The sequence below is a fragment of the Trichomonas vaginalis genome, chromosome III, assembly GCF_026262505.1.
Source record: "Trichomonas vaginalis G3 chromosome III, whole genome shotgun sequence".
Taxonomy (NCBI): Eukaryota; Parabasalia; order Trichomonadida; family Trichomonadidae; genus Trichomonas; species Trichomonas vaginalis.
This window is the reverse complement of record NC_067205.1, coordinates 19,147,396-19,170,543: the sequence shown is the minus strand read 5'-3', so window position 1 is coordinate 19,170,543 and position 23,148 is coordinate 19,147,396. Positions and strand designations below refer to the sequence as shown.

Here is a 23,148-nt window from a genome sequence, read left to right as displayed (position 1 = left end):
TTTATCAATACACAAGTAGTGAATGTTCAATACATCTTTGAGCAACGTGAATAGCACAATTTTATAGGATTATTAGTTGATTATATAAAATATAAGCCAAATCGAATCTGCTGTATAGTACTTTAGTTTATCATTGAATGTTAAATGTGTTCATATAAATATTTGAGTCAGATATCGCATTTTCTAATTTCAAAATTTATCTCATGAAGTTAGAATTTATTTGATCATACAACATCATGTTAGTCAAACCAGAGTTCAATGGCGATTCTAAAATGGAACAAATGCTTGTTTTATCAAAATGTTAAAATATTAATCTAAAAAACTTAATATCTAACCAAACCATTCTAGAATTATTATATACAGGTATAGGCAATCTAAATGCACACGGAATTCGGAAAATTAAAAAGAATATTTATGAGATTATTAAATCTTATGTAATTCAATGAAAAGTAGATAATATGAATATCCATAGGCTATATATCAACATATGAGTTTTTGGTTTGACCAATACTATACTAATGTGATCAAATTAATCTGATTTCTTAGATTTTCATTTGAAGCATTTGCAGTAGTAGGGGTACCTTTATATATTAACATATTAAAAAATTGCGCTCCGATTCGCAGTTTCTTCATGATTTTGAGATTGCATTAGATTTCGCGATGCAGAAAAAAATCACTTTAGATTCCCGTCAAACTCTAAGTATAAGCATATCTCTATATGTAGAAACTGTCTGCGCTATTTATTTCCCGGCTCAAAAAACCACGGTGTCTGTGTGAGGAAAATACCCATTTTAGGACCCTGGGCAGGGGGTCATGAAAATTTTCCAAGAGTTGGAAATATAGGGTGGTTTCTAATTTAATAATAATGAATATCTTGCTTTAAATGAAAAATTAATTTCTAATATATCAATCCCATTGCTTCCAATCTTAATTCAGATTACGGAATTCTGATTATTCTGTTGATGAAGATAAATTTACTGCTTCAACAAATGAAGTTTTATAAACATTATTAATAATACATTTGATATCTTCAAGATCTAATTCATCTTCTTCATATTTTTATATGATTTACTTTTATTTAATTCTAATTTTTTAGCAGAACAAAAATATGTTGAATAATGAGATATATGGAAATCAAATGGTTGAATTGATTCAAAAGTACCTGCATAATTATTTCTTACAGTTCGAGTGAAATTGTTTTCATCAAAGTAACAATTATCAATAATTGGTTTTTCATAAAATAAATAGTTTCCTTTGTTTCCTATGAATGAACAATTTGAATATCTAATTGAAGTAGAACAAAAAATTATTGCCCAATTACTTGCTCTAAATTCATTGTTTAAATAATTGCATTTTGTAATTTTAAAATTACCTGTATTGGAAATTACAGCATATTTTGTAGATGATGAATTCGAAGCTGTTGTGAAATTCATAATTCCTGTTCCTGTTGGTGAAGAAATTAAATATCCAGCATAAGAAGTAATTTTGTGATAAGATGTATTCATGTTACTTACTTGGATATCTCCTAGGAAATGATGAAGAGAATGACTTTTTCCGTAGCATTCTGAAACTGAACATTCAAATGCATAATTTTTTTTTGTTACTACCATATTTTGATTCAATGCAATATGCACTTACAGAACTAGTAGATGATGAAAGTAATAAACAAATATGAACTAAGGCGCAGTCAGATTCCTTGATACAGAATGATCCACCATCTCCTGTGGAGCTGTTATTGTAAAATGTGCATGTTTCGAGAAACGCTTTGCTGTTGGATTCAAGGTAAATTGCTCGTTTTTGATAATGGAATGAAAATATCGCATGATTAATGTAGTAATTGCCATTACTTCCTGATATAGTTTCGTTTTCAGTTTTAATAGTAGGATCATCAGCATCGTAATAATCTGAAAAACTTCGTTGAAGTTCCAAAGAGAGTTTCTAAGTGTTTGAGTTTGTTCAATACGCATTTCTTAGTGTTGATTCATGTGAATAATGTTGAAATTATCGTTTAATATAATTTAGATTTAGTCGGGAAATCAAATTAATTTCCCATGAAAAACGATTTTTTTTGTGTGTGTCCGCTAAAAAAATCTAAGGAGTTATATATCGGTCTTGAACTTTATTCGTGCATAACCATTGAAAAATATATCAATGTAAGGTCTTATAGCACAGCCAAGATCAATCATCATTTATTTCAGGCAGAATTGTAAGATCTGTTTCTCTCATCTTTGAAATTTGCATAGTTTTTCTCCTAAGTCTCAAGTTAAGCTTCTTATGACATATTCTATCTATATCTTAAATATGAGTCCTTTTCTTAGTCTAGAAATGGTGATACCAAACATAAAAGTTTTTCAAAATTTTTTTGATTGAAAGACGTTTAAAAATTAATGTCGACCCTTCAAGAGTGCTTATATCAATCATTTTCTAATAGTAAAGACAATCAAATATCAAATAATCCAACAAAAGTAAAACCATATGTATATAATGCAATGCAGATTTTGGATTCAAACATGAAATTAAAGTTAGATAACCAACAAAAGCTTAATAAAATCTACGAAATTTGCGATAAATACAAAAGCATAGGAAATAAGAGAAAATTACCATCTAAATTACCCAATTGTTCAACAAATAATAATGTTAACGAAGATTTATCGCAACATGAAGTAGTATATAATGAAATAATGGAAAGGATTCAGCAGTCAATCTTAATGGGAGTTGATGAATTAGGATTAACAATGAAATTATCTTCAGAATTACAAAAAGAATCCATTAATTTGGAAGAACAAGAAATTCAAGATGAACACGCTCTTTCTAGTGATGATGAAGATCCAACACCTCGTAATGCAGCTAAAATTGCATCAATGATAAAAAATGATGCGAATAATGAAGAAGAAGATCACGAAAATTATTCCCCTAAAGTTAAATTACCGTCTCCTATGCAATATGATACTAATAAAAATGAAGAAGATAAAGATGAAGATTCTTATGACGAAGAAGAGTCTGATGATGATGTATTTGTTGAAGAAACAACCCCAACTAATATTGTTCATAGGAAATAAATCTGTTAATATAAATGATTTGAGAAAAATTAATTATTTTACAACTATTTGAATTTAATTGAAGTATTTATTTCATGATATGTAAGGGTTTCGTTTTGCGAAAAAAACGTACAATACGCAATTTCGCTAAAAAAACATTTAGCTAGCAATTTCGACCTTTGACTCCACTCAAGACGTCACTTTTTTAATTTTGCGGTATCATATTTTTGGAAAATCTTTATGAATATTATATAAAAAGTCTCTTTAATATCTATATTTCATATTTTTATCGATTTTTAAAGTTTTTGCGAAAAGTATTCAATTATTTTTGCTATTTGGTCGGGTAAATGTCAGATTTGCGACATTTTCTGATATGATATTCAGATTCTACGTTGATAATAATGCTTATAGAACCCTCTTGCTATTGTGTCAAAATTGCGAAACCGATAGCAAAAATATCTCGCAATATCAAAATTGAGATATTGAGTGAATTATGCATTATAGAGATTAAAAATATGATTTGTGAAAACATCTCATCAGTTTCTAGCTAATTCAAAAATTTTTACTATCTTATTCGATTAAAATGAAAAGGGAATAGTTTCATTATGCTTTAAATGACAGCCTTATAATATAATCATAGTTTTCGCTCAATATGCAGCATTTTTTTTTCGAAATCTATGGTCAATGTCCTAAATACTGATTGCTTTGCATTCATATCTCTTACATTTTCTATACCCACATCACTATTCATTGCTATTCCTATCTTTTTCATTTTTGTTTGTTTCTCATAATTTCTCAAAAAACACGATAACTTGATATTTGTAAATATCATACTTTATAACGTAAATAAGAACTTGACCTATTAAGAAAAGCAGTAATGAGTAGGTGACAAAAGTGCATACTCTTAAACAACCGTCGGATTTCCGGGTGAAATCGTGACACACTTTCGTCTTTCGTAGGCAGTGGTGGTTGTTACAAAAGGTAACTTCGAATGTAGCGTGAAATCTGCAAAAAAAAATTCTGAAATTTGAATGGAGAACACAAAAATTGAATAGTTTACGTCAATACAAAAGAGAAAAATGAAGCCAATGTGTCTCGAACCTAGGACTTAGAGCATCAATCCCACTGTTTATCCCATTACACTACATGCATCTCTCACCTTAGTGAATGAGATCAACTATATGATAACTTTTTCCCCATTATATTCTTGTGGAAAAGTGACAAATAGCAACTTTGACCCTCTCTCAAGCAGTAATGAAAAGAAAATCTGAAATTCATAAAAATTACAAGTTTCTGATGACAATTAGCTTAATTAAACCAGGTACAAGATTATATAATTGTATTTTCTATCCAATTATCCATATAATATCTTATCCAGAAAAAATAACTTGATCAATACCAAATGATTTTTTAACTAGTAAATAAAGTATTTTCTTTACACACACATTGTATATCATAGTTTTTTTTTTTGGTTTCGCAAAACATCCAAAAACAAATATGCTATAAAAGTGACAATTTTAGCAAAACGAAACCCTTATGATATGTTTCTAATTGAATTCCTATATAGTAGGTATTATAAAATGTGGGGACCAAGTTATTTGCAATGCAAATGTCAATTTTTGATATAAATAAATGTTAGTAGAAGAAGCTACAAACCAAGATACGTTTGTTTCAATCATGGAGTCTAATTTATTAGGAAAACTACAATTTTTTTTTCCTCTATTCGTAAATATTTGAGGAAAAATATTCTTAATTAATGAATTTATTTATTAATCCGCTACTATAGAGTCTAAACATACATTAACTGCTTAAGTTTAAATGATATAAAGATATGTAAAAATATCTTTAAAATAATATGGACATCCAGTCCTTCATTTTATTATAATCAGTTTTATAACATGAAAGTAATATATTTATATTAATAAAAAGTTGTGAATTTATAAAATAACAAAACAATTTTATTAATTCATATTAAAGTAAGTAAATTCTGAGGAATTACAGGCACTTTCTTAAGGTATTCTATCTCCTGTTCCTTACCAGGTGTTATAAAATAGTCAGTATCATTCAGTTCTACGAAAACAGGCTTACTTTCGATAGAAGATTCAAGTAATTCTAATTTTTGTCGAAAATAAACTTGTGCTTTAGTAACATCCATTGCTTTTTTATATAACTGCATTGCATCACCTTTCTCTGGCTTCAGCTCGAATATTGTACCTATATTTGCCCATGCTTCTATCAAATTCGGTTTAAATAAAATTGATTTCTGAAAAGCATGAAGAGCTTCATCATATTGGGCACCAAATGTATAAATAAGTCCTAAAGTGAACCAAACTTCAGCGTATTGTGGTCGTTTATGCAACAACATTTTGATACATTGCAATGCATCAATTAATCTATTGGCTTTGCACAAAAGACGTATAAGAACGTATTGTAATGATGATGAAAGAGAAGTAAATGATGAAGAAAAGCCAATCTGAATTGCTTTTTCGCATATTTCTATATTATCTGACAAAAGCATGATATAACACTGTTCTGTAATCAAATCTGCGCTTAAATCATTATCAAATTGCGATAAATAGTTGACTGCTTCTTCGTATTCTCCTAATAATAAGTATGATTCTGCAACTTCGATTGCTAACGTAATTTTGGAGGCACCTGATGATATAGATGCAAGTTTTAGAAATAATTCTAGCGATGATTTGTATCTTTTGACATTTCTGAGGCAAATAGAAGTTCTAAAAAGAGCATCGAATTGTATTTCGGCTGGCAATTACTGCAAATTATTTTCTATCAGTTCTAGTGCTGTTTCAAACATGTTGTAGTGAGTTAGGCAAATAAATATTAAATATTTCTGGAAATTTGACAATTCTGCTGAATACTGTAAACAACTACTATATGCTAATAATGCTTGAAAGAAATCTCCTGTAAAAGACTTAAATTTCCGTATTTTAAATGGTCTTGTAATGAAATTATTCCTTTTTTTAATAATTCGTTCCTTTCTGAAATGAATTTGTTCGTGGAATCATCTTGTGCGTATTTTCTTACTTCTAGATAGTTTGAAATCGCAAAAGTTGTATAGATTGATTCATAACTTTGGCAAAATTCATTTATTTGAGACCAAGCATCAAAAACTGTTGAGTTAACAGTATCAACAATCTTATTTGCTCCTGAATGCAAGAAATGATTTAACCTGCTTGTGGTCAAATCAATTTCTGACATAAATGACAAATTTTGAGCTCAAAATCAATATCAGGCTACAGTATTCGATAACAAAACTATCTGGAAAAGAATGATTAGTGCAAGAAGATAGTAGTATTTCAATTCTTCACTGATTCATTCCATATTCGAATGATATTTTTTCACAATATTTCTCATTAGAGTGTATGTTTTGTGTGGTTGTCTTTATCATTACAACTTGCTTGGTTTTTGTGGGAACTTCAGTGATGAAATTTGAAGTCTCAAATATTTTATCAAACTCTTTATATATTGAAATGCGAGATCCAAATACGATTATATATTTGTAGTCATGGCAAGTTATCCTATTTGCATGATATCATATCGATTTGTGATATGATTCTTATAATTATCGGGTAAGTAATTTGTGTTGAGTAGCATATATAGAGCTATTGATTATAGTTTAAATTTGCCTCATGGACTCAAAATAGAAAGCTACGATTTTTAGCTTAGAAGTCTTTATTAAAAAATTAAACAAGTTTAAAGAACATTTCTTTATTCTAAACTTGTAAATTTGATAATCAAAAAGGAATGAAAGTGGGTATTAGAATATTTTATTTGATTATAAAATTAATAGATAAATGCTGTATTAAGTTGTACAATGCATGCTTAAGGGCACTGTTCAACTTCAATAGCACTTTTTCTCATTAATGCAGCAAATTTTGCATCTTTCATGCACCAAGTTCCTCCACCACGTTCCTTTTGTTTATCCTGGCGATTTATTCCTCCGATGCAGATATAATCGCCTGCAACGGCCCATTTGGAGTGATCGTTCATTCTTGTCCATTGAACGCCGTTTATACTGACTGTAAGGATGTTGTTTGAGTGGTATCTCGAACTGCAGTCGGATGTCATTGTTCCTGGTCCTCTTGCCCATGTTTCTGAAATTACATTTGTTTGGAAGGTTGGTGCAACGAGATCGTGGTACAAGTCTTGTCCCCAGAACCTGCATTTGGAGAATAGCTTGATAGAACGTGTCTTTAAATTGATATCTGTAACTTTCGTTTGAACTTGGCTTTCAATCCATTTTCCATCGATAACTTGTTGTAGATTTGGTATCTTAAGATCAGTAAAAGAAGGTGCATTGTAGGAAACTACGTATCCACGCTCAATTAACATTCCATAGGCCCAATCGTTGATTTGTTGATGAGTTAAAGATGTGCAAAGCATTGCTTGGCCAAAGTTAGTGCCAGTGTCAGGATATGAGTACTCAGTTGTAACTTTTGGATCATTTGGATAGCGTGGAACTGAATGTTCAAGGTAAAGACCATTATCTTTATCGAAAATAAGGACGCCCTTTTTGTGTGCATATGTGTCAGAGGGATTAGATGTTCTGTGTGGTGGTTGGTCCGAAATAATCATGTAGCCGACTTCAGGATTGTTAGAATACATCGGGGCAAGCGTGTTATACAAAGGGTTATTCTTCATAGAGCCGACATCAGATGGCGCCTCGGACAAACTGGTTGATGGATCTGTGTAAAAGAAGGCCATTCCAGTTGCATGGTTCGGGTTTCGATCTTTTAACGTTGGCATTTTAAATAACGCATACCAGTCTACATCATTGCCCTTGTTGTTCTTGCACTGTAAAGAAGAATATGAAGTGGTGAGTAGGAAATGTAGCATTTTAAAAAATGATAAAAATATCCAAAAGTGACAATACGGTATCTGAAATTGATGTGTTTTAAAATTAAAAAATATTAAAATAATATATGTGATAAAGAAAAAGTATATTTTCAATTGGCGGTTAAATACCCGCACTTTTCAAAAAACCTCTCATATAATTAAATATTGTTCCAAATTTTAATGAATTTTTCATGAAAAATATTTGAATTACATTGAAAATTAATAGCTTGTGATTTTAGATTCAATGAAGAATGACATGTAAATCTAACAAATATCTATCAAAACAAAACTCTAAAATATGTTTAGACAATAAAAATATACAATATATAAATTGAAAGGTTTAACTTTATTTGTCAAAAATTAATAAGACGTGAAAATCTATGAGCTTATACTTTCCTACGAAAATTGCACGATATAAAGTTCTTTGAAACGATCGCAAGCGATGATTACAAATGGAATATTAATGACACTATTTTCAATATATTTGGAGATCGAAATACAACAAAATATATTATAGATGCAATTAACTTTTTACATAACTTTCCTTCAGATGGTATTGATAAGGCAATGTATTTGATTCCAGAAAATATAGATCCAAGCAAGTATTTAATTTATTGCGTATTTAAAGGAAATATTAAGATTGTGCAGTTTTTTCTTGACTCCCTAAAAGAAAACATAGAATTTGATGATTTATATAGTATTTTCTTTTTGCAAATCAATATGAAGAAGAAATTTTCCAAACATTTGTTGATATTAATGAATTATTGATTATTATGGAAGTATAGAAAGTATGTTATTTTCTTTCATGAAATTTATGAAAGAGGACAAACTATCATATTGGATGAAATCAAATATATATAATTTAATTAAAGATGTAAACATGAAAAGAGGATCAAAAACATTGTTAATATATGCATGTGAGAATAATTGTACTAATTTGGCAAGAGTATTGCTTGGAATGCATGCGGACTACAACATGAAAGATGATAAAGGAAATACATCAATTTTTTATTGCATCAAGAATGCAAACATTGAATTAGTTCATCATCATTTTCAATACTCTATTAATTTACTAGAAGAAAACAACGATGGAACATTTCCACTTGATATTGCACTCAAATCAAGTAACATTGAACTTAAAGAACTCGTTTGTAAATACTATTTCAAATTCAAAGCAAATTTCCTTGATGACAGAGTCAAAATGAGATTGAACACATATTTTTTAAGAGAAAGCGATACAATCAAAGCTGAAATTATAAGAATGTCATTGAAATATGAATCTCACCAGTTTGCAAAATACTTTTTAGAAATGGTCGAAGATAAATTTATTGATAAATACAATTTAATGGCAATTGCCTATTCAGAAATTGTTACTCCAAATGTTTTTTCTCCATGTAAATATAGTTTGATGCTAAATATGGTGTATAAGAGATCCATTGATAAATCAAAATTAGTTGAATTGGTAATTAAAAGGAAAGACGTTGAATTTTTCGAATTAATTGCATCACAGCAACTCGGATGAAGTATGAATTTTCCATTGAGCGATGGAAGAACACCAAAAGAAGTCTTAATTGAACTTGCGCCCACAGACAAACGCTATCAAGAAATGCTTGATTATATAACAAAAATTTATAAAGTTAGAATACCAAATTGGGGATTATTAGCTCCTAATGTTCAGAACATGTATTCGAAGCATTAGATTTACCATAAAAAGCGATATTGTATAATAATAGGAGCAATCTGATGCAAAGAATAGCTTAAACTCAACAATTAATTTTCCCAAAATTGTGGGGAAATCATCATATACCTAAAATATTTTGAAAAACTCTGTCTCCAGATAGCTTAATGGATATTGCATGATAAATATAATAAAAAGTACGTAGTTCGAATAATTATATCTTTGTTTTTTTCTTTTTTTCAATTAAATTTGAATATGTTTTATTTTTCAAGAGAAATGAGAGAATTCTTGTCTATTAACGCTGGAGAAGACTCTGCTTCTAATGAGTGCTATAATACATAATGTTGTAGTATGATACTTTCTCACCAGCAATGCAAAATTCTATATTTCATTTAAATTATTTTTAATTATTTCAGTTAATTCGATTTTTGCAAAGGTACTTATTAATATCATGATAAATTTGTCCATTTCATATAACAAATATGAACAAGATAAGCATTTTAACACTTGCCAATATTTTTTTCATGTTTTGATAACTCAATATGCAATGCCTGTTAATATCTTAAATATTAAGTTCATTTTTTCTTAGAATGAATGTTATCCTGGCAAATTAAGCAAAATTATATTCTAATTATTGGAAATAGAATTTAGTTTTATAGAGATTTATTAATAACATCAAATGCATGCATTCTTTATAATCATGAACCAGTAATAAATGTCATCGATAAGCAAATGTTATTCAATATTTATAAGAAACTCATAAATCTTTCTGGAATTTATATAGTTACTTAATAAGTAATAATTTCTCAGCAATACATGTCTCTTATCTCCGATAAAAGATGAATGATAAATATAATAATGCTTATCCAAAACTTTTATCACAGTTTTGATTTTGCCAAAAGCTTGCACATTGTGTATTAAGCAACTAGTTTTATGAAAAGATATATACAATATCGACCTAGAACTAAAAATCCAATGATTCTAAGTGAAAACTTAGTACCATGGTATTCGAACTACATTCCTTCAGTCTACCCGTTTATTCCACTAAGCTAAATCTGACACGTAAACTTTTTTTAAAACTTTTGGTATATGATCCTTCCCTGCCCGGACTTAATTTAGCTAATTTCTAATTCCATAGGGGTTTTACTAATATAAATATACTCTATTGACAAAACCAAAACATATCCTCTATTTCAAATTCGCAAAAATTCTTCTACACCGCTATTTATTTTTAAAATCAACATTTTTTTGAAATTTTCGAAAATCCAACTTAAAATTGAATGCGTTTTTCAAGATCTCAAAACCCAGCAGACAGATTCGAAAAAAATATCAGCCATTTGTTTTAGAATCATCTAATGACCATATCCCCAAAATTAGAAGCAAATCGGAATTGGGAATCTTAGTTTTACTACGTTTAAATGGATACAGAATTGAATAAAGTATTCAATCAAAGCCAAGAGCTGTAAATGACCTTTTATAACTTGTTTAACAATGCTCTTTATTTCATGCAGTTAGATTTTATCTGAAAAGAATTTCGATTAGAAATTTATGTGCAGTCGGATTATTTTTGTTAATATTTGAATAGAAACCATCATTGCTAATGTAAATCTATTAATAATATTGGTATTCGGTATCGAAAATTTTTTTCCAATTTTAAATTCAAAATTTTTTGAAAAAAGGGAAGTCTTAATCATGTAATTTTATAAAAATCTTGGTTGTAGAAAATTGACCTTATTCAAAACGTCCTTTTTTGTAAAGTTATCAAAAATATTCGTTATTTGAACTTTTGAAAAAAATTCAAGAAAAAAATTTTTTTTATAGAAAATTATATGGATCCTCGAGAATCAATGAGTAGTGACATTCGAGTGATCTGTAAGCTAGGTGAAGGCTCTTTTGCCGAAGTGTTCAAAGTTAAGAACCCAAAAACACAGCAGTTATTTGCAGTTAAAAGATTAAAGAAACGATACCGGGCAATAGACGAAGTGAACAAACTACCTGAAGTCTTGTATCTTCGTGCACTTCAAGGACATCCAAACATCATCAAATTATACGAGGTAATTTTCGATAATCAATCAGGCTTCGTCGCATTGAGATTCGAATTAATGGAAGTAAACCTTTACGAACTTGTTAGAGATAACCAAAAGCCTTATGACGAAAAGACTGCCTTATTACTCATATATCAGCTCCTTAAATCTTTAGCTTTTATGCATTCAAAGAATTTATTCCATCGTGATGTCAAGCCAGAAAATTGCATGGTGAACAAGTCCACCTTGGAACTCAAGCTTTGCGACTTTGGATCAACTAGACAAACCTCAACATCAGGTCCATATACAGAATACGTTAGCACTCGTTGGTACCGTGCCCCAGAATGTATTCTCACAAGTGGCTCATACGGTCCAGAAGTCGACATTTGGGCTGTTGGCTGCATGTTGTACGAACTTGTCACATCCAGACCTTTATTCCCAGGCAAGCACGAAATTGATCAGATTGCTCGTATCCACAATGTCGTAGGGACTCCTTCCCGCGACGTCCTTGCAAAATTTAGACAAAATCCAAATACTCAAATTTCCTTCTCTTTCCCGCAACGCGTTCCACAAGATCTACATAAGCTCCTCCCTGTAATGAGTTCGGGCTTCATTGACCTTTTGTCTCGTCTCCTTGTTTATAACCCAAGTGACAGAATTACAGCTCAAGACGCCTTAGAACATCCAGTTTTCGAGTCACTCCGTGCTGCAGAGTCTCGCTGGGTTGCAAGCGGATGCCACGTTCCTTTCTCTGTCTTTGCGGAACAATTCGGAAATATGATGAACGCTCCACCATCAAGTGGAATGGGTTCCTTTGTCTTGGATTCAGGTGCCCAGAAGCACCATCATGACGACGAGCCATTAGTCATTCATTCTCATAATCAACCTGTTGTTCCATCCGTAAATAACTCAAACAACCATCTAAAGCAACCACTACAAGGTCCTCTTATACTTCCATCCATCGCTAAGCCGAAACCTCAACTTGGTCCGATCGGATTTAATTCGAAAGAGGCACAAGCGAAGGCAGCACAAAGAATCAGAGAATACAACCAGAAGAAACTCCAGAACCAGAAAGAAAAGAAGCAGGTTTGGCCTTCTTTCCAATTTGGACCTCCAAATATTACAAAACCAAGTTACAATGGAATGTCTGGATTCCAGAAGCCGAAACCAGAACTCATCCAGCCAAGATTACCGAAATTGGCTCCTTATATCAAATAATTTTTTTCTTTTTCTTGTTTGTTGGTTTAATTTTTCCGTGTTTTTGTTGTTTATATTTTGTTATTAAAATATTTCATTTGTTAAATGCAGAATAATGTATTTATTCATTTCATAAATAATCAAATTTTAAATTACTAGTTCTCGTCATCAAGATATATAATTTCTGTTAATTATTCAGGTTGTATATAGCTTATTATTCATTATTATTTTTAATATTTTTATTCATTGATATATAAACATAAAAAAATAGAGAATGATATGAAATCATTTGATTTGCATTGAGCTGTGCATAATTTATTAATAGGACAATTAATCTCAAAGCTTTTCTCGCTGAATGAGTTTTGAAGGAATATGTTTTTGACTGATGATGGACATGAGATAGTGCCGCATTTGTGAAGAGATGGGCAGTCTTCGAATGAGTTAGAATTGATGCTTCGAGGGCTTGGTGGGTTGAAGAAGAGGAATTTGAGGTTGATACAGCCTTTGAATGACTGATAACCGATCTCTTCGATCTGGTTGCCGTTGAATAAGACACGTGTAAGCTTTGTCGCACCCATGAATGCATAGCTGCCGATTGTGCGCATGCTGATAGGAATGATGAATGTGTTGATGTTAGAGCTTGGAAGGAAGAAGATGATCTTTGTCTCATACCAGTCTGTAAGTGCACCACTAGAGAATCGGAAGTGACCTTCACCTGGATCGAGTGTGATGTTATGGAGGTCTGGACAGTTGCTGAAACTTCCGCCTTGAACAGTTTCGAGAGATCCATTTATGCCGATGAAGAAGTTTCGAAGACTGACACAGTTAGCGAATGCACCATATCGAATAGTTCTAACACTGCTCGATATGTTGACTGAGACGAGGGATGTACAACTGTCGAATGCATTATCATTGATTGTGACACATCCTTGATTGATATCGACTGACTCAATTGATTCTGATGACTCAAAACAACTTTTAGAAACATCACAAGGTGCTGAAAACTTGGTGACTTTAGTGTTGAAGAAACATTGACTATCAAGGAATGTTGTTGTTAATGGAAGGATTGCAATACTTAAACTTGAACCTTTAAATGCTTCTTCAAAGATCTTTTTAAGATTTGTCTTGTCTAGTCCTATGTCACTAATAGATGTGCAACCATAGAATGATCGTTTGTGAATGATTTCGATCGATGATGGTAAATTGATTGTTCGAAGTTTTGGACAGTTGTTGAAACAGTCTTCTGGAATCTCTGTGATTGACATACCTGTGAATGTGACTATCTCTAAATTAGGACAACTCTTAAAGCATGAAGAACCAAGTGATTTCAATGATGATGGGAGGAGAATAGAAATAAGTTGTGATGCTATAAATGCTTCTTTTTCAATTGTCATCTCGGAGCTGCTAGAAAATCTGATTGTTTGGATTTTAGATGATGTAAAAACAGACTTTTTCACTAAAGTGCATTCTGAAGGAATTGTAATAGTAATTTGATCATTCTCAAAGTAATCAAATAACGTTTTCTTACCACTAGAGAAAAGCATTCCGTTCTCCATATAAAAATGCTTGTTTTGTGAGCAGTTCAAAACAAGTGTTGATCGAGCATTTTTAAATATTGAACTTCCCATGCTTGTCACACTGGCTGGTAAAACTAAATCGTTCAACATTTTACATCTTGAAAACGCTAGATATCCTATTGATACTAAACTTGATGGAAGTCTGATATTCTTCAAGTTTTTGCATCCATAAAACGCATATTGACCGATTTCAGTTATCACATCATTAACAGTAACATTTTCAAGGCTATAACAATTCGCAAATGTGTTAGCATTAATTCGAGTTATTTTAGAATTGTATGTGAATGATGAGATTGGTGTTTCAGTAAAGCATTGTGTCCCAATTGATTCGACATTTTCATGAATAATAACTTGTGTAACTTGGGTTGAGCGAAAACAATGATCTTTTATATTTAATACAAATGAAGGTACAAAATGGAGTGTATTATTTTTCTCTCCTGTATATAAAATATTACCTTCTGATTTAAAATATGGATTTCTAGGGTCAACATCAAATTTCTGGATAGGTACACCTATGAATGCAGCAGGGACGATAATTTTGAGTTTTGGAGGTATATAAAAATATTTTAATTTTGTTTGGATAAATCCATCTGAATATATATAGGTTAAATTAGAGTTTGATGAAATTGTGACAGATTCTAAATAATAATTAAATACACTTAAATGTATTTTGTGCCATTCGCATATAGTTTCAAGGGAATCTGGTAATGTAACAGATTTTAAGGATTCACAATTATAGAAACAACCGAAACGAAGTGTTTTAATTTTTTGAGGAAAATTAATGTTGTTGAGTTTTCGTGAGTTGGAAAAGAGAGAATTGTTTAAGTATGGAAGTCGATCGCATGCGTGCATGTCGATGGTTTCAAGAGAACTGTATGAGAAAACCCATTTGTCAATCTCAAAAACTTTAGAATTATCTTCGAAAGTAATAGAAATGATAGATGATCGACATTTATCAAATGAACTCTTGCTCGATGAATCACCACCAAGAATAATTTCGACACTAGAAGGAACAACAAAATGTTGTAAATTTGAAGGAGTACTGATGATTACTTTTCTTGATGATGAATCATACTCGACACCATTTGTTGTATCTTCATATTGTAATAAAAACAGAAACACTGTTTAAGAACCTTCATTGCCTAAAAATTATTTGTCAAAAATGAATTCATATTATTGAAAAAGAACATATTTGAATCCAAATTATACTGATGATTATGTTATTTAAATAAGCTTATAATGATTTTTATGAGGTTTTCAAATTTTCAGAGAAAGTAATCAGACTTAAAAATTCAACTTATAATTTTCAGTCTTGTATTGAGTAAACTTTATTAGCAGGACGTTTGCTGTAACATCTTTTCTCACAACTACGGGAATAAGTTTTGCATTGAAGATGTGACTTTTAAAGAATTATATTCAAAACAATAATCAAGGTCGATGATTTTTTGAGAAAAAACATTAACTATATTAGAAGCATCCAGAATTATTAAGGATGAAGTTACAACTTTCTGAAATTTTCTCAATTTTTTGAGATCCTTAAGGTGAAAAGTTATAATTATTGGTCGGTAAAAAGTTACCACAAAACGCTACATATTACCTGATGTGGCTGTTATACTTTTTGTTATTAAGGGTGCCCTATAACGATAATGTAAACATCACAAAATTAACCTTATTAGAACTCGAATGAATGATTCTAGTTCTCAATATAATAGCCTTAAAAGTGCTTTTCTGAGGGTGGTCTATCGTCTATAGGGCACCTTTAAAATAAAGACATATTCTGATGTTGATAAGATATCAGATAGTGGTAAGTGCACATTTAATAACTCAATTGGATTAAATATCAAATAGATTCCTCCATTATCTAGTCCTATATATGTTTTTAATGTAGTAAAGATTGTACCATGGGGTGTTGAACATCTAGACTTGAAAGTATGCAAGTTTATCTATAGAATCAAATATAGTCACGAAAAAAAGGTGTAAACCGGGCAAAAAGGTGTAAACCTTAAATCTATATGGCTAAAAGTAGGAAAGATATTGTCCCCATATGTGTGCGATCTGGGAGGAATGATTAGTTCAAAAATTCGAAATAGATTTAATAATGAGATATAAGCTATTATATGATAACATATATAAATAATAACATAAATAGTTTCCTTATATTATTATAGCAATTGAGTGATTGAGTTCATTTATGCATATATCATAAAATACTCTTATGCATATATTATACATAGTTCAGAAATGTTGATATGTAATTAAGAATATATCTATATGAATTTCATTAACATATCAAATATCGATAATAGAAACTGTTTGGAAATAGTTTATTCATATTCAAATATTTAAAAATACGACAAAATTTATTAATCAAACTTCGTTAAACAAGCATTAAAATATATTAGATAAGATACAATAAGGTGGAGTTTGATAATAATAAATCAAAAGTAGTATTCCATTAATGGATACAAATATAAATATCAATATGGAAAAAGAAAAGTTTATTGTAAGTACATGAGAATAAAAACAGAAAATGATAAGAAATTCATTGGACGACATTGGATTGAGCAGACTTTGTTGACAGGACATGTGACAGAAAAACTCTTCTCGCTGAATGAGTTTTGAAGGAATATGTTTTTGACTGATGTTGGGCATGAGATAGTGCCGCATTTGTGAAGAGATGGGCAGTCTTCGAATGAGTTAGAATTGATGCTTCGAGGGCTTGGTGGGTTGAAGAAGAGGAATTTGAGGTTGATACAGCCTTTGAATGACTGATAACCGATCTCTTCGATCTGGTTGCCGTTGAACAAGACACGTGTAAGCTTTGTCGCACCCATGAATGCATAGCTGCCGATTGTGCGCATGCTGATAGGAATGATGAATGTGTTGATGTTAGAGCTTGGAAGGAAGAAGATGATCTTTGTCTCATACCAGTCTGTAAGTGCACCACTAGAGAATCGGAAGTGATCTTCACCTGGATCGAGTGTGATGTTATGGAGGTCTGGACAGTTGCTGAAACTTCCGCCTTGAACAGTTTTGAGAGATCCATTTATGCCGATGAAGAAGTTTCGAAGACTGATGCAGTTTGCAAAAGCACCATATCGAATAGTTCTAACACTGCTCGATATGTTGACTGAGACGAGGGATGTACAACTGTCGAATGCATTATCATTGATTGTGACACATCCTTGATTGATATCGACTGACTCAATTGATTCTGATGACTCAAAACAACTTTTAGAAACATCACAAGGTGCTGAAAACTTGGTGACTTTAGTGTTGAAGAAACATTGACTATCAAGGAATGTTGTTGTTAATGGAAGGATTGCAATACTTAAACTTGAACCTTTAAATGCTTCTTCGAGAATCTGTTTAAGATTTGTCTTGTCTAGTCCTATGTCACTAATAGATGTGCAACCATAGAATGATCGTTTGTGAATGATTTCGATCGATGATGGTAAATTGATTGTTCGAAGTTTTGGACAGTTGTTGAAACAGTCTTCTGGAATCTCTGTGATTGACATACCTGTGAACGTGACTATCTCTAAATTAGGGCAACTCTTAAAGCATGAAGAACCAAGTGATTTCAATGATGATGGGAAAGAAACTGTTTGAATTTTAGATTCTGAGAATACTGAAGAAAATATTTTCATCTCTGAACTGCCTGAAAATTTAATGTCTTGAATGTTGGATCCTTTAAAGACATAGTTTGAGATAGAATTGCATTCTGGAGGTACTATAATTGATTTTTGTCCATAATCAAAGTATTCTAATAATATTTTCTTTCCACTCTTGTAAAACAGACCATTTTCCAAGAAATAATTACTATTATTGGAACAATCAAGAATAAATGTCGATCTAACACCTCTAAATATTGAACTTCCCATGCTAGTTACACCACTTGGTAAAATTAAGTCATTTAGCTGATTACAATCTGAAAATACTTCTGATCCAATAGTAGTCAAGCTTGAAGGTAGTCTGATATTTTTTAATGAAATGCAGCCAGAAAAAACATTACTGTCTATAAATGTTATATTGTCATTAATTGTAGCATTTATAAGACTTCTGCATTAGTTAAACGTTCTTTCTTCAATGCGGGATATCTTAGAATTGTACACAAACGATGTGATTTGAATTCCTTCAAATGCCAATCTTTGAATTGCTTCAACATTTGAATGTAATGTTATCTGTGAGATATAAGAATTTCTGAAACAATTCTCTCCTATCTGAATCACAAAAGTTGGTATTGTAAAAGAGCCTGTTAATGCAGGTGAAACAAAATGGAGAGTTATGTTGTTCGTCCCACTGAACAATATTTTTCCATCTGATCTAAAATATGGATTGTGTGGGTCAACTTCAAATGTTTCGATTGGAACACCTGTGAATGCTGATGAAATAATTGTTTGTAGCTTTGGTGGAATATAAAAATATTTGAGTTTTGTTTGATAAAAAGCATCGGACAAAATAGTTGTTAAATTGGACTGTGATGTGATTGTAACAGATTCTAAATAATCATTAAATACTCGTCCATGGGTACTACTCCAATCATATATTGTTTCAAGTGAATCAGGTAATGTAACAGATTTTAAGGATTCACAATTATAGAAACAACCATATCGGAGTTCTTTGATTTTTTGAGGAAAATTAATGTTGTTGAGTTTTCGTGAGTTGGAAAAGAGAGAATTGTTTAAGTATGGAAGTCGATCGCATGCGTGCATGTCGATGGTTTCAAGAGAACTGTATGAGAAAACCCATTTGTCAATCTCAAAAACTTTAGAATTATCTTCGAAAGTAATAGAAATGATAGATGATCGACATTTATCAAATGAACTCTTGCTCGATGAATCACCACCAAGAATAATTTCGACACTAGAAGGAACAACAAAATGTTGTAAATTTGAAGGAGTACTGATGATTACTTTTCTTGATGATGAATCATACTCGACACCATTTGTTGTATCTTCATATTGTAATAAAAACAGAAACACTATTTAAGTGCTTATAATGGTCCATTCAAAATTGTCAAAAAAAATCGAATGTTTTGACACTTTTTACGGGCTTATAAATTAGCAAAAAATATCAAGCAGAGATAAAGATATATTAAATAATATGCAACATGGTGAAGTTGCAAAATTATTAATCGAATATAGCATTCTTTTAATTTATATAATTGTAAACTAAATCTTTTAAAATGGAGTTAGAATAGTTTGGTGTAAGTACATGAAAATAAAAACAGAAAATGATAAGAAATTCATTGGACGACATTGGATTGAGCAGACTTTGTTGACAGGACATGTGACCGAGAAACTCTTCTCGCTGAATGAGTTTTGAAGGAATATGTTTTTGACTGATGTTGGGCATGAGATAGTACCGCATTTGTGAAGTGATGGACAGTCTTCGAATGAGTTAGAATTGATGCTTCGAAGACTTGGTGAGTTGAAGAAGAGGAATTCCAGGTTGATGCAGCCTTTGAATGATTGATAACCGATCTCTTCGATCTGGTTGCCGTTGAACAAGACACGTGTAAGCTTTGTCGCACCCATGAATGCATAGCTGCCGATTGTGCGCATGCTGATAGGAATGATGAATGTGTTGATGTTAGAGCTTGGAAGGAAGAAGATGATCTTTGTCTCATACCAGTCTGTAAGTGCACCACTAGAGAATCGGAAGTGACCTTCACCTGGATCGAGTGTGATGTTATGGAGGTCTGGACAGTTGCTGAAACTTCCGCCTTGAACAGTTTCGAGAGATCCATTTCTGCCGATGAAGAAGTTTCGAAGACTGACACAGTTAGCGAATGCACCATATCGAATAGTTCTAACACTGCTAGATATGTTGACTGAGACGAGAGATGTACAACTGTCGAATGCATTATCATTGATAGTAACACATCCTTGTCTAATATCAACTGACTCAATTGATTCTGATGATAGGAAACAACTTTTCGGAATATCACAAGGTGCTGAAAACTTGGTGACTTTAGTGTTGAAGAAACATTGACTATCAAGGAATGTTGTTGATGATGGAAGGATTGCAATACTTAAACTTGAACCTTTAAATGTTTCTTCGAGGATCTGTTTAAGATTTGTCTTGTCTAGTCCTATGTCACTAATTGATGTGCATCCATAAAATGCATACTTGTTGATTATTTGAATTGATGTTGGCAAAGTTATCGTTTTGAGTTTTGGGCAGTTCCAAAAGCATTCAACTGGAATCTCAGTGATCATTGTGCCAGTGAATGTGATTGTAGTCAACTCTAAGCAGTTCTTGAAGCATCCTGTTCCGAGGGACTTCAATGATGCTGGAAATGAAACTGTTCGAACTGAGGATTCTAAGAAAACTTCTTTTCCAATTGTCATCTCAGAACTACCTGAAAATTGGATGTTTTGGATAGATGAAGATTTAAAAACTGAATCGGAAACAGTAGTACATTCAGAAGGTATAGTTACTGATGTTTGTACATTTTCGAAGTACTCCAATAATATTTGCTTGCCACTTACATAAAACAAGCCATTATCCATGAAAAAGTTATTATTCTTAGAACAATCCAGAACAAATGTTGATCGAACACCTTTGAATATTGAACTTCCCATTGTTGTCACACCTGAGGGCAATATCATGTCATTTAACTGTTGGCAGTTAGAAAAAGCTGATGCTCCAATTGTTGTTAGACTGGGAGGAAGTTTGATATCTTTCAACGATATGCAATCAGAAAAAGCTTGATTCCCAATATATGTTATCAAATCATTAACTGTGACATTTTCTAGCAGACGACAACTAGCAAAAGTTCGTTCTTCAATACGTGTTATCTTTGAATTATACTCAAATGATGTGATTCGTGTTGACACAAAAGCAAGTGCTCCAATTGTTTCTATATTTGGATGGACAATTATTTTGGAAACTTGCGTGCTTCTAAAGCAGTTATTATTGATATGGATTACAAATGATGGAATAGTGTATGATCCTGACATTATGGAGGAGACCAAATGTAGTGTGTTGTTGTTACTTCCAGCGTAAATAACTTTACCTTCTGATCTAAAATTTGGATTTCTAGAATTAACGTCAAATCTCTCAATTGGAACACCAGAAAAGGCTGAAGGTACAATTAATTGGACTTTTTGAGGAATAAAAAAATATTTTAATTTTGTATTAAAAAATACATCATCGTATATTTTTGTAAGATTAGAATTTGATGTTATTGTCACTGATTCAAGATAATTATTAAAAACTCGAATATGAGTATCAGACCATTCATAAATTGTTTCTAAGGAATCGGGAAATACAACTGATTTCAGTAATTCTGTATTATAGAAACAACCATGTCGTAGTTCTTTGATATTTGGTGGAAAATTAATATTATTAAGTTTTCGAGAGTTGGAAAAAAGAGAACTATTTAAGTACGGAAGGTTATTACATGTGTGCATGTCAATGGTTTGAAGAGAACTATATGAGAAAACCCATTCATCGATCTCGTATACTTTAGAATTATCTTCAAATGATATTGAAATAATGGATGAACGGCAGCCACTGAAAGAACTTTTATAGGTGCTATCACCACCACGAATGATTTCAACACTTGAAGGTATAACGAGATTTTTAAGATTTGATGGAGTACTGATAATGACCTTTCTTGACTCGGAGTCATATTCAACACCATTTGTTGTATCCTCATACTGTAAAAAGAATAAAAACACTAGTTAGACACTGACAAAAGTAAAAACATTAATGTCAAAAAATATTGTTTAGAATTTTTTTTTATAAAAATTTGTTTTCCTCCATTTTAAATAACGGAATAAAAATAAGACAAAATATTTTGAATTGATAATTTGTAATGTTTTCAAATTTTCAGATCACCTCAACTCAAAATTTTAAATCTAGATTTAGGATTAATGAGTTTTATAGTTTAAAATAGATCTTAGTAGGGGAAATGATCCAATTGGCAGTTTAATTCATTAAAAATGGAGTTAAAACTATATTTATTTTGAAAAATTTAAAAAGTTATGCTTTTTGAGGATACGGTGAGGAAAATATATAATTTCATAAGGCAGGGTACTAACTATATTAGTTTTAAGTTGAAAAATCGATACGACAAATTTTTTAACGGTCAGAAAAAGAAAGAGAGTTTTGGCTCTTATTATACTATATTGTTAGCCTAGTGTTATAGATATTTAATTTTAATTTTTTACAGTACAAGGAAATATATATACAGTAAAAGATGTGATAAAACAGAGTTGCTTTCAGAGGAAGTGTAATGTGTTATCCAGTGTTTTTAATTAAATTCATTTCGTAAATGTTATTTTGCTTATTCGAAGAAAATGACTAAATATAGTGGCAACTTTGAAGGGGAGACACTAAAAATAGGTTTATTTTATTGGAGGTGAATATATTTCTGATCATGTCTGCATACCAAACTCATGTCCTTTAATGTTTTCAATTTACTTTTTGATTATCCAAAAGACTTTGAGTGTTGGCACTTTTTTGGAAACTGTCTCTGTCCAAAAATTTGACGTTGTTTGAAAAAGCTTTTTTGAAAAATCGAGAAAAAAAGAAAATTCTTGTTGACATTGTATTGGTTTAGAATTGTATATGATTAAGTAATATCCGATAAAAGAGTTGGATTTTCATCATGCAAATTTTAAAAAAAGTGAATTTGTTGATATTCATGAAGTATTAAGACTGGTATACAACATTATCATTTAAAAGTTTGAATTATAAAAAGTCCTATGAATTTTACTTTTTCAGAGAGTAACCTTCTTTTTCTGAATTTTGAGCGACCGCTT

General features: G+C 31.2%; 9 protein-coding genes across 9 annotated transcripts, besides 2 other annotated features; 3 read left to right on the top strand and 6 right to left on the bottom strand.

The window, feature by feature from the left end:
- Window positions 1-2,387: 2,387 nt before the first annotated feature.
- Window positions 2,388-3,289, top strand: TVAGG3_0728930 (uncharacterized protein; the record flags this gene model as incomplete). The annotated part of the gene is made up of 1 exon (XM_001284752.2): window positions 2,388-3,059. The coding sequence occupies one exon, from the start codon at window positions 2,388-2,390 to the stop codon at window positions 3,057-3,059; it is 672 nt and encodes a 223-aa protein (XP_001284753.2).
- A 628-nt stretch (window positions 3,290-3,917) lies between these two features.
- Window positions 3,918-3,947: a mobile genetic element.
- A 1,023-nt stretch (window positions 3,948-4,970) lies between these two features.
- Window positions 4,971-6,253, bottom strand: TVAGG3_0728910 (tetratricopeptide repeat domain domain-containing protein; the record flags this gene model as incomplete). The annotated part of the gene is made up of 1 exon (XM_001309844.2): window positions 5,005-5,556. The coding sequence occupies one exon, from the start codon at window positions 5,554-5,556 to the stop codon at window positions 5,005-5,007; it is 552 nt and encodes a 183-aa protein (XP_001309845.2).
- A 463-nt stretch (window positions 6,254-6,716) lies between these two features.
- TVAGG3_0728900 (deoxyribonuclease II protein) lies at window positions 6,717-7,913 on the bottom strand (the record flags this gene model as incomplete). Its single annotated transcript, XM_001312303.2, has 1 exon — window positions 6,882-7,895. One exon carries the CDS (start codon window positions 7,893-7,895, stop codon window positions 6,882-6,884), a length of 1,014 nt encoding a protein of 337 aa, XP_001312304.1.
- Window positions 7,914-8,755: 842 nt separating this feature from the next.
- TVAGG3_0728890 (spectrin binding) lies at window positions 8,756-9,923 on the top strand (the record flags this gene model as incomplete). Its single annotated transcript, XM_001309843.1, has 1 exon — window positions 8,872-9,417. One exon carries the CDS (start codon window positions 8,872-8,874, stop codon window positions 9,415-9,417), a length of 546 nt encoding a protein of 181 aa, XP_001309844.1.
- Window positions 9,924-11,402: 1,479 nt separating this feature from the next.
- Window positions 11,403-12,906, top strand: TVAGG3_0728880 (protein serine/threonine kinase protein; the record flags this gene model as incomplete). Its single annotated transcript, XM_001309842.1, has 1 exon — window positions 11,403-12,815. The coding sequence occupies one exon, from the start codon at window positions 11,403-11,405 to the stop codon at window positions 12,813-12,815; it is 1,413 nt and encodes a 470-aa protein (XP_001309843.1).
- A 111-nt stretch (window positions 12,907-13,017) lies between these two features.
- On the bottom strand, window positions 13,018-15,523 carry TVAGG3_0728870 (surface antigen BspA-like family; the record flags this gene model as incomplete). The annotated part of the gene is made up of 1 exon (XM_001309841.2): window positions 13,034-15,223. One exon carries the CDS (start codon window positions 15,221-15,223, stop codon window positions 13,034-13,036), a length of 2,190 nt encoding a protein of 729 aa, XP_001309842.1.
- Window positions 15,524-16,000: 477 nt separating this feature from the next.
- Window positions 16,001-16,129: a mobile genetic element.
- Window positions 16,130-16,869: 740 nt separating this feature from the next.
- TVAGG3_0728850 (structural constituent of cell wall) lies at window positions 16,870-18,021 on the bottom strand (the record flags this gene model as incomplete). The annotated part of the gene is made up of 1 exon (XM_001309840.1): window positions 16,870-18,021. One exon carries the CDS (start codon window positions 18,019-18,021, stop codon window positions 16,870-16,872), a length of 1,152 nt encoding a protein of 383 aa, XP_001309841.1.
- Window positions 18,022-18,438: 417 nt separating this feature from the next.
- On the bottom strand, window positions 18,439-19,086 carry TVAGG3_0728840 (ribonuclease inhibitor domain-containing protein; the record flags this gene model as incomplete). Its single annotated transcript, XM_001309839.1, has 1 exon — window positions 18,439-19,086. One exon carries the CDS (start codon window positions 19,084-19,086, stop codon window positions 18,439-18,441), a length of 648 nt encoding a protein of 215 aa, XP_001309840.1.
- Window positions 19,087-19,554: 468 nt separating this feature from the next.
- TVAGG3_0728830 (antigen BSP-related family) lies at window positions 19,555-21,792 on the bottom strand (the record flags this gene model as incomplete). The annotated part of the gene is made up of 1 exon (XM_001309838.1): window positions 19,555-21,792. The coding sequence occupies one exon, from the start codon at window positions 21,790-21,792 to the stop codon at window positions 19,555-19,557; it is 2,238 nt and encodes a 745-aa protein (XP_001309839.1).
- Window positions 21,793-23,148: the final 1,356 nt, after the last annotated feature.